This window comes from Medicago truncatula, chromosome 2, assembly GCF_003473485.1.
Source record: "Medicago truncatula cultivar Jemalong A17 chromosome 2, MtrunA17r5.0-ANR, whole genome shotgun sequence".
Classification (NCBI taxonomy): domain Eukaryota; kingdom Viridiplantae; phylum Streptophyta; class Magnoliopsida; order Fabales; family Fabaceae; genus Medicago; species Medicago truncatula.
Genome location: NC_053043.1, coordinates 35,833,660 through 35,846,628, shown reverse-complemented (window position 1 = coordinate 35,846,628; position 12,969 = coordinate 35,833,660). Strand labels below are relative to the sequence as shown.

Genomic DNA, 12,969 nt, shown 5'->3' with positions numbered 1-12,969 from the left:
TTCAGATAATTCTCAAATTTATCCCATGATGAAAAAGGTCCAGTCACAGACCACTTAAATCCAAATTCTTTGAAGAGAAATGGTAGCAATACACTATTATGGAATGAAATTTATGCGAGTCTTGCCACTTTGAATGTGTCCTACCAATGAACAAGATAATATGAATTTCACTCGATAATGGAGTGGGTTAGAGTGTATTACTACGATTGCACATTTTCTTAATAGTTTTCCGAAGGTCACTCAGACAATTTATGCAGAATTCCTCAGAAGTTTATAAGTGGGACACCATGCAGTTTAACATCATTCATGGTCTTAATGAATGTAACGATTGATGAAATTTACTGAAATAGATATTTAATTTCCTTTCTTGTTCATTACAATTCTACAATTCTAAAATGCGCTGCATATTACTATAAGAATGAAAAGACATTTATCAAAAGACAAAAACTATTTACAGAAAATCAATGAGAGCATGGAGACATCACACAGTAAAAAAAATGGCATTAAGCAACAACCTTTCACTAACTTGAATCATTAGTTTTCCTTTGACATCTATATATATAAATTCATGTGAGAAGAGAATCACTACCTGATCCTTGACCAAAATTGCACACAACGTGTGACTTTTGCTCAAACTCCAAATACAGGACCCGGTAGGCCACATAGTCAAGGCAAGCATCACCAATTTAAGAAAGATTGAAGCAGTGCCTTGACCAAAACTATTGCCATGAAGCGCTCTGTCCACTTGGCATGGCTCGAGCTTCGGCTAAAGAGACAGCCATAGCCAGCATCATCTGCTCCTCAAAACTCTCAGGAACAATAGGTTCTGTGGCACTTTGAAAGCTTCCATCATTGTCATTAGACTGTGACATAGATGACAGTTCACCACGATCTTCTCCTTCAACAGAGTTTGCATAGCTAGTTGCCGTTTCAGCTACCTGTGATCCATGATCTATGCTCCATTGACCATGACTCCTAGTCGTTGCCATAGTATCATCTGGTGGCCCCTCATCCAGGTTTTCTGTGGGTGAATAACTAACCATATCTCTACCAATCCGGTTATAAAACCTTCTGGAACCCGGTAGCATGTTGAATGATGTATTTTCATTATTGGAGCTTACAGATGATTCTCCCGACATTTGCTGACGCTCAGCAAGAGCTGCAATGGCACAAGCAAGACCCCCCGATGGGGATGGGGACGAGGATGTCTCTGCCTGTTGAACCATGGGAGACGAAGCATAGCGATCATCAGCTACGTAGTGGCCAGAAGTAGCATCAGCAAAAGATAAATTTCTCTGCCTGCCATTCTCCTGTAATTTTAATACATATATTGAGTCAATCACAATGATCAAATAAACACGATTATACAAGCCACATAATAGTGTCCATGGACTCAGGTTTGCCAAATCTTTTACATGGCAGCATATCCACCACTGAATTTCATAATATCAACATAATTTATAGTTTTACACTTTTACCTTATGCTTTACAGTTGCGGATACTCTGCAATGTACAAGTTCTTAATGACCCAAGTATAAATTAACATTTCTTTAAGAAAAAGGAAATATATGGTTTGGATGGAAGGGTCGTTTTTCCACAATATAAATGTCACCCAAAATGATGGGCATTTGCTTTTGACTTTGGAGTGCTATTGCAACCTACTAGATGCGAGCTTGTATGCAAACTTACTGTATAAAATTATGCATCAATTATCTTTTTGAGCTAATTATATCTAGAAACTAGATGTATTTTATAGTAATTATTATTGTTCTTTTGTAATGATCGGGTCAGTCAAAAGCTGAGAGGTATAGTCATCACGAACATAATTAGACATCACATCACATGGACACAAAAACACAACAAGCCAAAATATAAGTCTCACAGCATGGACATAAATAATGAAAAGTTATGGAATTCCAATAGTTTATAAAAGTATTAAGTAGTCAGTAAGTACTACCTAGAAATGCACAAGCAATAAAGAAATTTAAATGAAGAGGGTTTTTCTTTGTTGTTGTTCGGAAGTTAATATTAATATATATACAAAAGTAGTGTACCAAGCTCAATTATGGATTATTATATATTTGTTTCATCCAAAAATCACTTTCCAGAAGTAAAAAATAGTATTAATGAGGTTCAACAAGACAAGAACAAATATTGCACTCCCTGTGAAGAATTTGCTTCTTTTTTATAAATGTCTTAGAGATCTTGAGAAAAATAAACTGAAACTATATAATTTCAAAATAGATCGACAATTGGCACTGAACAATAGATTATCTAGCATATTGTTATTCATTAATAGATATTGAAACAAGTTGTGAAATGCTATATATTGCAAGGGAGTGGTGAACTTCAATTTTAATAATGTAATCAAATCAATGATAGCTCACAGTAAGTATATTCGAATATATTTCTTCACCTGAATCGAAAGCCAGATTGCTTCCATGACCATTATGTCCTCAAGATCAACATCAAATTCATCATCTCTGCAGTTTACGACATTTAGTAAAAAATATCAAATATGCCCAGAAAGTATAATTTCAAAAATGGAATATATAAAAGACCCATGGACACCAATTTACTGCTTATTTAGCAAGACATCAACATAAATGAACAAACAAAATTGATGCGGCTCCACCTGTGTTGTGTGTATATAACCATCACAAATAGAGAAAAGAGTTTTCTCTTGGGCAAGATTTTCTAAAATATATATGTGGTGGAGTAACAGACTAACGGTGAAGGCTTCAACTTGGATGTCATTAGCCTTGCATTAGTAAATGGAAATGCAATAAGAGACTACCATTTATGCAACTATTGTCATATATCATTGGTGTTAGCTCAAAAAATAAAAACTACAGGATGCAGCCAGGCAGTACAGAATAATACAGCACCAATTTTAAAGTATATGTGCTTCCTTGGACTTCAGTGCAGGACCAATGCAGCAACCATTTCACAGTATATATATATATATATATATATATATATATATATATATATATATATATATATATATATATATATATATTATAAAATCAGACTAAGATATGCACATTGTAGCAAACAAGCCAGTTTAAAAATGGTTTATGGATAGTGATGGCACAGCTAAAACATAGTCGTAGTACCATAATCCTTAAACAGTTGTCTCATTCTACTTCTCAATTTAAATTACGCATATAATGAAACATTGAACAAACCCATAAAACATTTTAAATCAAGTACAGATACAAAAGAACAAATCATGGATTTGCCACATATCAGTATCTCAAATCCTCCTTTTAAAAAGCTAATCGCTTTTAATGTTCGTCAGTCTGTGTGACTCATCATTTCTCGCATGCCTAATCATATCCATCCATACAATCAAAACATCAGGAGCAGCATTGGTTCAAGGTGAGCGACTGAATCAAAACGAAGGAATCAAATTATAACTGATTGTACCAACTGCCCTCTTCATCTATTTTGTTAGGTAAGCAATTATGAAATCAGACTTCCATTAACAAATAATCAATGAAATTCAAGTTGGAATTAAACTAGTTTTGAAGTTGCTGTGGGTTTAATTATGATTTATTCTGCAGAGCCCATAGAAGCAGGCCAATTCTTAGATGTTGGATTACTTAGATGTTGGATTACTAGCGTCAGAAAATAAAAATGAATTTCTATGAATATTTCCTTTAGTTGTGATTTAAAAATCAAAGGCTTAGCTGGACCAAAATGAATGCATCATAGCTGGACCAAATTACCTGAAGTCAGCATCATCCAGGGAGATTTTCAGTACATAATTTTAATTCAAAAGACGGTCAATATTAGTATTTACATCGCAAACCCGGGGACTCATGCAATACCAAGTGTTCCATTCATTTATGATTTGAATTCAGCTTACATATAGACGCGTGCATTTCAAATAATTAAATTTAGACAATTTATGAGTATAGTACTCCTTGTAACCTTGTTGGTTGAAAGAATTTCCAAAGCATTAGCACAAAATCATAGATGGTTAACTTATATATATTCACATACGATCAAATATCCATAAGTTGGTACAAAAACAATGGACGCAGAAACGCTAAGAGACATAATAGGAAAATGTTGCGGGATTGGTAAAGAAACGAAGTGAACGCTATCATACCTATTGGCCCTAGTCGCAGGAGGTGGTCTAACCATCGGTGTGGCACACGAGTCTTGAGAAGAGACGATTTCATCGTGTTCAATGGCAGACGTTGAAGATTCAGCCACTACAGAAATTTAAACAAAACAATTTATGCAACTAGAATTTGTCACGTAGACACATTACACATACAGAAAAAATCAGGAACTACGTTTAATCAAAATAAAAATACCTGCATTTGAACTGTATTCAACATCTGCAACAGCCACATTCACATTTGAAGAGCTCACTTCTAGTCTTTTATGCATTCTTTCCTCTTCATCCTGAAGTTCCTGCTGCCGCATCCTAATTTTTGCCTCAATAACACGCTGCTCCTCCTGAATATTTATGAGTATGCATGCAAGACTTTACTATAAATTGTTTTTTTAGAAATTCCATTCAAAAAGACAATAATCATAGAAGATAACAACTTACAATCTGTTCCATCCCTTTCTCTTCTTTTGATTTTACACCACGATACTCCACAGCATAATTCGCCGTTTTACAGAAGGGACATCTAATGCTGTTAAGGCAAACATTTATCCTAATACTAAAGCTACAAGAAAGTCGCTAGACAATCAATTTGAAGTTACGTCCTCACATTGAAGACAGACAACTAGTAACAGGATACTGTGTAGGCCGAGTTGAATTCGGAACTTTCATCTGCAAAAAGCACTCTGATAAAAGGAAATTAATCAGGTTGAATAGAAATGCTAATGACAGAATATGTATACAACCAGTGAAGATAACCAATCATTACCTGTACAAATGCTCTTTGTGCAACATCTTGATCGGTTTAGACTTGGATAATACTAAATTCATGGGGAAAAAAACAAAGCACAATGGAATAGTTTGATTAGAAAAGGGGTAAGAAAAATGCACATTTTGGAACAGAGTTCAAAGAAACAAAAACTAAAAAACAGTCCATATGCTTAGGACCCGTTTGGATTGACTTATTTTTGAGCTAACGAAAAATAGTTTAAGCAAATAAATAAGCTTTTACGTTAATTCATAAGTTCTCACTAACGAAAATTGTATTTTCATAAGCCGTTTTTTCATAAACTACCTTAACAAACTAATGAATAATGCATAAAAGTTTATTTATTTGCATAAGTTGTTATGCATAAGCTAAAAAATAAGACAACCCAAACGGGCCCTTAGTGTTCCTTCAATTCCGATTAGCATGTTTATGTAGAAATGTTCCTAGGTTACATTCTCCATTAGTTTGGTTCGAAGAAAAAATAAATTAAACCCCAAAACTGATCACACATCAGATATAGATTGAAATATGTGCGCTAAGTTGAATTGAGTTATTTAAAAAAATTACTACAACAGCTATTGGAGATATGTAATGGAAACCATACCAGAAAGCAAATTGGGCACTCTTCTCGATCTACGGCAGTTTCTTCATCTCCGGGATAGCAAGGTGCAAGCTTTGATTCTAGGATTAGCTTCCTCAGCTTCTTCTGATCGACGTCTTTATGATTATACAAACCTTGTGGCCGTGTATATTTTTCATCTACCACTTGTCTCCTCCTCCCGAGTTTATTACCCATCAAACAAAATTCAGTTTTTCCCGTTTGCCGATTATGTTTTGAATTCTTCAACAAGATAATACAGTACAACAACAACAACAAAAGTAACAAACTATAACATTATCTATAAAAATCGGTCACTTTTCTATACCACCAAAGCACACTGTTACAAAATAAAATTGGATTATCAAATAATCAACAAGCCTAATCCCCCATATATAATACAATCAAAAGAGTAGTTCTTGTAAATATATTGACATTGTTGCAGACACACATTCCAAAAGCCCTGCAGACAAAATCACCCAGAAGTAAACAAGAGGTAAACGAAATTCCAAAGAAAACCCAAAAGTACACACTTTGCAAATTGCAATAGAATCACTCAAAGTATCAACCTTTCTACAAATTCATCACCAAAATCACTGCTTCGACAACACTCAACAAAACAAAAAACCCAAAAAAAAAATCCCAATTCAGAAAACAAGCGAGTAATTTCAATGCAGCAATTATTTACAAATCACCTAGAAGAAGTAAGCAAACATAATTCAAAAGAAAACCCAAAATTACACACTTTACTAATTGCAATAAAATCACTCATAGCTTCAAACTTTCTACGAATTCATCACCAAAATCACTGCTTACACATCACTCAACAAACCAAAAAACCAAATTTACAAAACAGTCTTAATTTCAATGCAGCAAAGTTTTTCAAAAATTAAACTAAATTCCTTAACAATTTGAAAATCACTTAAAGTCTCAAACTTTAACCAAATTCCCACAATTCAATACCAAATTCACTATTTCCACAACACTCACCTAAGCAAAAAAAATCCCAAATTCAAAAAACAATCTCCTAATTTAATGCAGCAAAATTTTCCAAAAATTAAACTAAACCCATTAACAATTCGATACAAAACAACAAAATCTCCTTCAAAACAAGTGAAATCAACAAAAACACGAAGAAGTAAGAACCCTAATCACAGCTATAACAAACTCAAATTGATGAAACACACAACAACAATGACGTAATAATAAAAACAATCAGAAAAACAAAAATAGTACCAATTGTTGTTCGGTTCCAAAGTTGAGAGTGTAAGAAGAAGAAGAAGAAAAGCAAAGTTTTTGAAGATGTTTGAGAAGTTGAAAAGATTGGAACAGTGAGCGAAAAACACGTAAATAGAAGGAACGAAGAAAAAGGAAGAAAAGACAAAGAACTTGGGAATCGGAAAACGAACCTGAATTGGGTTTGCAGAAGAGAGAGAGAGGGTTTTGTAGAGAGAGAGAGAATTGCGGAGAGAGAGAGAGAAGAAAGGAAGGAGTAATAGAGGAGAAAAGAATGATTCCATTTTTCCATTTACCACACTACTCGACTCACCTGCTTTCACGCGCTCTTCTATTAAGTGTTTTTCACCCGCCATTTGCTTTTTTTAATTTTTTTTTACAATAAAACTTTAATCGGCTAAAAGATAAGTATTAGATACAAGAATAAATATGTTTTTAATTTCTATAAATATAACAATTTTTCGTGAAACGGTGTTTCATATTTAAAATATATATATATATGTGTGTATGGGAGAGTGTAGCACTATAAGGAAAGGATGTTCGCGGTGCGGTTTAGATTGATTTTGAGATAAAAAGTCATTCAATACAAAATAAAAATCATATGCGGTTCGATTCGGTTTGGATGACTATTCTAAAAAAATCCAAACTGATCTGATCCAAATATATGCGGTTTAATTTGGATCGGTTTTTGGATATTCAAAATGCAAAATATATGATTTTCTATTTACTTTTTTTAAGAAAATAATTTTATTAATATTAATATTACACAAACACATCAAATAATAGGTTCGATGCAAAATATATTATAAAATTAAAAGTACAGAATGAAAGTTATCGATTCTTTTTTAAACATATAAAGTAATAATAATATAGATTAAATTATCCTTAAAAAAATAATATAGATTATTAAAAACTAATCTCCGTGAGCTTAACACAGTTGGTAGGGATATTGCATATTATATGTCGGGGCTGGGGTTCGAACCCCAGACACTCCAATTCTCCACAATTTAATTGTGTGAGCTCTAGCCACTAGGCTACTTGACAAAAAAAAAAAAAAAACTAACATGCAACATAATAATGGAATAGAGAATACTAATAAAAAGCAAAATAAGTATTAATATTTGCTTTTGTAAAAAAAAAAAAAGTATTAATATTTGCTGTTACGGTTCGGTTTGGTTTGTTTTCGAAAAAATGATCCGATCCTAACGGTCTATATAAAACAACATCGAAGCGCATCTAAAAATATTCGATTTTTTGCGGTTTTCGATTTTTTTGGATCGGTTATTTTATTCTGAATCGGTTTAGATTTGAACACCCTTAATTAAAAGAAATTCTTTCGAGAAAACATAAAAGGAATCAACTCATGTAAAAGGAAAAAAATTACGGCAACGCAGACAAACATCCCAACAATTCCGTCTTAAAATATAAGCAAATTTTACTTTTTATGTTCATTCAATTAATGATGTATGTGGTTCATAATATGGATCACATACATCATTAATTGAATGAATCTAAAAAGTAAAATTTGTTTATATTTTGAAACGGAAGGAGTACCTAATTATTTGGCTTAGAAAATTTAGTGTCATGACACGTAAAACTATTAAATGTGTTAAGTCTTGAATTGAATGAATGTAAAAGCACTTTAACCGAGTAAAATGGGTCATGCTAACCGGTGCCCCTGGGGCACGGGTTAAACATAAAAAAAAAAAAAAAAAGCAAATTTTTACTATAAAAGGAAGTTTTGTTGACTTATTTATGGATTAATTAATAATTTTCAATGTAATAATTAACATATAATTTCCTTTTTTATTATCCTTAACCAGTGCCCCGGGGGCATCGGTTAGCATTTCCAAAAAAGGGTGCTGCTAACCAGTGCCCCGGGGCACTGGATAAGGACTAATATGCATTAAATAAATGAATCTCACTTAATTCATCTCAATTATATGTAAAATATGTCAACTAATTAAAATAAGAAATAGTTGTAATTAATACAACAAAATTTCTTTCCTTTACACAGTTAAATACCACACGCGCGCGTGCTTTTCACTCTTTTTCTTTGTGATTTCAATTTCGGAAATCATTTCCAGCCTTCATTTCTTAATAATTTTTTTCCTGCAAACTTTACTCAAGGAATTTTTTTTTACCTGATGTTAAAACAATAACATATAGAAACAAGAAAAAAAAAGTTTGAATAATACCTAATAAATTCGGACTTCCAATAAATTGAGCATAAAAAAAAAGAAATTTGAATAATAGCTGCAGAATAAAATATAGTACTGATGATTGCAGAGAGATAATATATAGCAGTCATATGGTGGTGTAAACAGATGGAATGGAAAGGACGCGTCTCTGTAATAATGGTTATGCCTTTGAATATTGAAAGAGTATTGATTATAGCTTTTATTATTTTTAATTAGTTGACATATATTATACTTTAACTGAGATGAATTAAGTGAGATTCATTTATTTAATTACTATTTATTGTTCCTTATCCAGTGCCCCGGAGACACTGGTTAGCATTGCCCATGAATTATTGTATAGTTTAATTTGAAATTATTCTATAAATAAATACTCAATCCAATCCTAATTATAAGAGGAATTTTTTTGATTCATTGATAATTGTATATGATATATTATACATATTACATACATAAATTATTCAATTAATCTGAAAAAGAATATTCTTTTATAACTAGGAACATAGAGAGTATTAGAGACTTTTTATTTTTAGGGAGAGTATTAGAGACTCTTATTTAATTGTTTGTTCTAAAAACAGAAAATAAAAAACAAAATATTTACAAAATAAATTTAGTGAATTGTCTTGATACAAAATAAATATCAACAATCTCCGAAAGCAGCGCCAAAAATTTGATGGACGAGTTGGTAAGTGGACTAAATTATTACAAGTAATAAAGTAGTAATTTATCGTCCTCATAAAGATTGTTATTCAACTTAACAATTATTGGAATTTATTTGAGTAAAAGTAGTAAAAGAGTTTAAAAGGTTTTCATGTTTTCAATTGACTTGCACAATGCAAGATTAGATTTTTGATTCGGATGTTTAACGATGATTAGGGTATCCTTGAATCTCCTCTATCTTCTTTGTTGGAATTAACTCGGTTTGATATTACTTATGACCTGCTTTGATAAATGAAGGTTCTGATGTGACCTTGTGATGTAATGATGCGAAATTCGAGTATTTGTGCCCAAACAAAGGCTATATTTGCGATGTACCCTTAAAGATGAGTCATAACTCTAACGATCATACATACACTCAATTAAAAGAGATTAACTTATAAAATAAACAATTTACGACTATTCTTGTTTGAGCACCGACAAGATAGTTGAGTCTTATACCTTAACCTACATATCATGTCAACATTTTGTTGAAAAGCATTGAGCGTGGAGCATATACAAATTAAATCGGGCAATAGAATCATAAACTGGATAGAAAATTTTATTAATTAAATCCAACAAATAAGTAGAGGTTCACTGTGAAACCCTAATCAAGAAAGGTTTAATTACACATTGTAATTAACATCATAACAAAACAATAGAAATACATAACCTCGAGAGAACATGAGGAGAAATCCAAAGAAAATAACTAAAAAAACATAGCCTAAAATATTATATGATGCTCCGTCATCATAACCCCAAACAAAAATTGTTGCTTATCCTCAAACAAAGAATGTACATGAATTTAAGAATTGGAACATACATTTCCAGAGATGGTGTTTGTTCAGATTGTTACTCTTCCCACTTCCATGCAAGCGGGACAGACTTAAAGAACACACTCATACTTTCAACTACATTCAATTCCAAAACACATGTATGTATCTCCTAAAATCAGTGGGGCCTGGTAAATGAATTTGTCACACTCTAGTCCTCATGTGTTTGTACCTTGCTATGAATTTATAGCAATGTTAAACAACCATTCAAAATCAACACTACCACACACCCATATATAGATCTTTTTAAGGTTATAACGTGATTTAGGTTATAACCTTAACCTAAGTCACATTATCTATATAACCTACACTGTTCCTTTGCACTCCTTGAAAAGAAAAAACACACATGCATAAGGAACGCACATGCAATCTTTCTTCTTCAGATTCTTGTGTGCGTTCCTTTGCACTCTTGTGGCATTCATAGCTAAATCACCTACACCGTTCTGCACAATTTCAAGCAAATCTTATGCTCTAAACAAGTTCTTCATTACTACGCTCCATCTTTCCCAATTGCGTGCTTCAAAAATTAGAAGATGAGTGTTGAAACTGCTGCTACCATTCATAGTTCTTCCTTCAGCGTTTCTTCCTGAATTTGCGTGATTGAAGATCTTGATAAACCCTTAGAACGAAACCACAAGCTCTTGATGCCAATTTGTTAGCGCAGCTAGGGTTGGGAATAGGCCAGGCCGGCCTATAGGGGCCTACGGCCTGGCCTGTTTTGGCCTGGCCTGGCCTGGACTATTTAGTAGATAGGCCTAGGCTTAGGCTTTTTGGAAAGCCTATTTAGTTAAATAGGCCAGGCTTAGACTTCAAAAAAAGACTGTTAAGCCTAATAGGCCGGCCTATTAATACTTATTTATTAAAAAATATTTTTTATATTAAAATAATTGCATATATTAAAAATATAAACATCTTTTTCTCTATCTATTAGTCCCTTAATAGGCTTTGTTGTTATAGGCTTTTATGTAGGCTTTAATCTAGTTGAAATTTACTTGTAGTGAAATAGGCTTTTAAGTAGTCTTTAAGACATGTTTAACCTATTTAGTAGGCCAAATGAACTATTTGATGGCCTTAATGTGAAGTAGGCATGTAAGTAGGCTTTCAGGCCAGTCCAGGCTTTTAAATAGGCCAGGCCAGGCCTAGAAAAACGGCCTATGATAGGCCTAGGCCAAGCTTAGGCTTGTGATTTATTTCGTAGGCCAGGCTCAGGCCTATCAAAGCCTGGCCTGGCCTGGCCTATTACCACCCCTAAGCGCAGCAAATCAAAGCTTGTATCACAAGCAATAACCAGAAGCAGTTTTGCAGTTTTTAGGGTTTAGTGAATTTTGCGATTTAGGGAGAGAGAATGAGAAGAGAGAAAGATTATATGATTGAGGAAAAGTATTTGTATATTGATTCTAAGGAAAATTTGTACAAGGAATGAGCTTATATACAAGCAATTGTTATGTTACTTGAAGCACAAGTAAGTAACAACTCTAACTCTTATTTCCTAAAACTTATAACCAACTTGTAACAAACTTTAAAACAAACTAAAACAAAGTGTGATCAATCAATTAATCATGATTATCACTAAACTAAACTTGAATTATCAACTAAACTAACAGGACGTTGTTTCTCGCTAAAACAAGCATTACCCATTCACGATTCCTTGATAAAAAAATTGAAGCAATGAAAGGAACGCTCCATCATTTATCTTCCTGAATCATAAGTAAGACCGGACAGTCATGAATCAACAAACGGTAAATCCTTTATATTTTGAGGAACTATTGGTATATCAGAGATACAATTTTCTTTTAAAATGGAAATATCATTACTATTAATCGTAATATAAGGATTTGTCATGATCCTTCAATCGTATTTTCTTAACATGGCCAGATTAAAATTAGATACAATTTTAAAACTAATACCTCTATCTTGTTTGTGCATTGACAACTTATTCCAAGAAAAAATAAGCATACCTTTGTTTCGAGAACCGGAACGACCCGACCAAAAGGAGTTCATCATTTTCTCAATCTCATATAACAAAGATGAAAGTAACTTGAATAAGCTCGTGAAATATGGTGGGAACGATTTAAGCATAGATTTAATCTGAACCTCATGCCTTGTGTTTGAGAGACATTTACTACTCCAAGAGTTAATTATCTTACAACTACGGTCTTTGCTATAACTAAAATTCTTGCTTCTGCCAATCATTGAATGAAACTCCAAATATTTACCTGGACCAAGAACAACTTGAATAACAAGTATATTTGCAATATCATTGTGATCAGTATGAGATATGTTCCTACTACAAAATATTTCTGATTTTTGCAGATTGTTAGCATTCATAGAAGTTGTTCCATAAGTAGACAAAATATTCTTCATTTTTTGAGCTTTATTAGAATTGGCTCTATATAACAAGAAACAATAATATGCAAAAAGCATATGTAAAATAATAAGAGCATTGATGCAAACTTTCACTCCATGAATATCTCCACTAGTCTCAGCATGATTAATTAAGAAAGTAAGAC

General features: G+C 32.8%; 1 protein-coding gene across 2 annotated transcripts; it reads right to left on the bottom strand.

Annotated features, from left to right (window-relative positions):
- Positions 1 to 328: 328 nt before the first annotated feature.
- Positions 329 to 7,029, bottom strand: LOC25487074 (E3 ubiquitin-protein ligase DA2L). Of its 2 annotated transcripts, none has more exons than XM_024776565.2 (9): positions 6,906 to 7,029; positions 5,503 to 5,959; positions 4,899 to 4,950; positions 4,770 to 4,815; positions 4,574 to 4,655; positions 4,332 to 4,476; positions 4,121 to 4,226; positions 2,417 to 2,483; positions 329 to 1,310 (listed from the first exon to the last, which is right to left on the bottom strand). In XM_024776565.2, exons 2-9 carry the CDS (start codon positions 5,692 to 5,694, stop codon positions 720 to 722), a joined length of 1,281 nt encoding a protein of 426 aa, XP_024632333.1. In that variant the 5' UTR covers positions 5,695 to 5,959; positions 6,906 to 7,029; the 3' UTR covers positions 329 to 719. The 2 variants fall into 2 exon arrangements, with proteins under 2 accessions (XP_024632333.1, XP_013464380.1); XM_013608926.3 differs by lacking the exon at positions 6,906 to 7,029 and adding an exon at positions 6,733 to 6,879 and having other exon boundaries at positions 408 to 1,310.
- Positions 7,030 to 12,969: the final 5,940 nt, after the last annotated feature.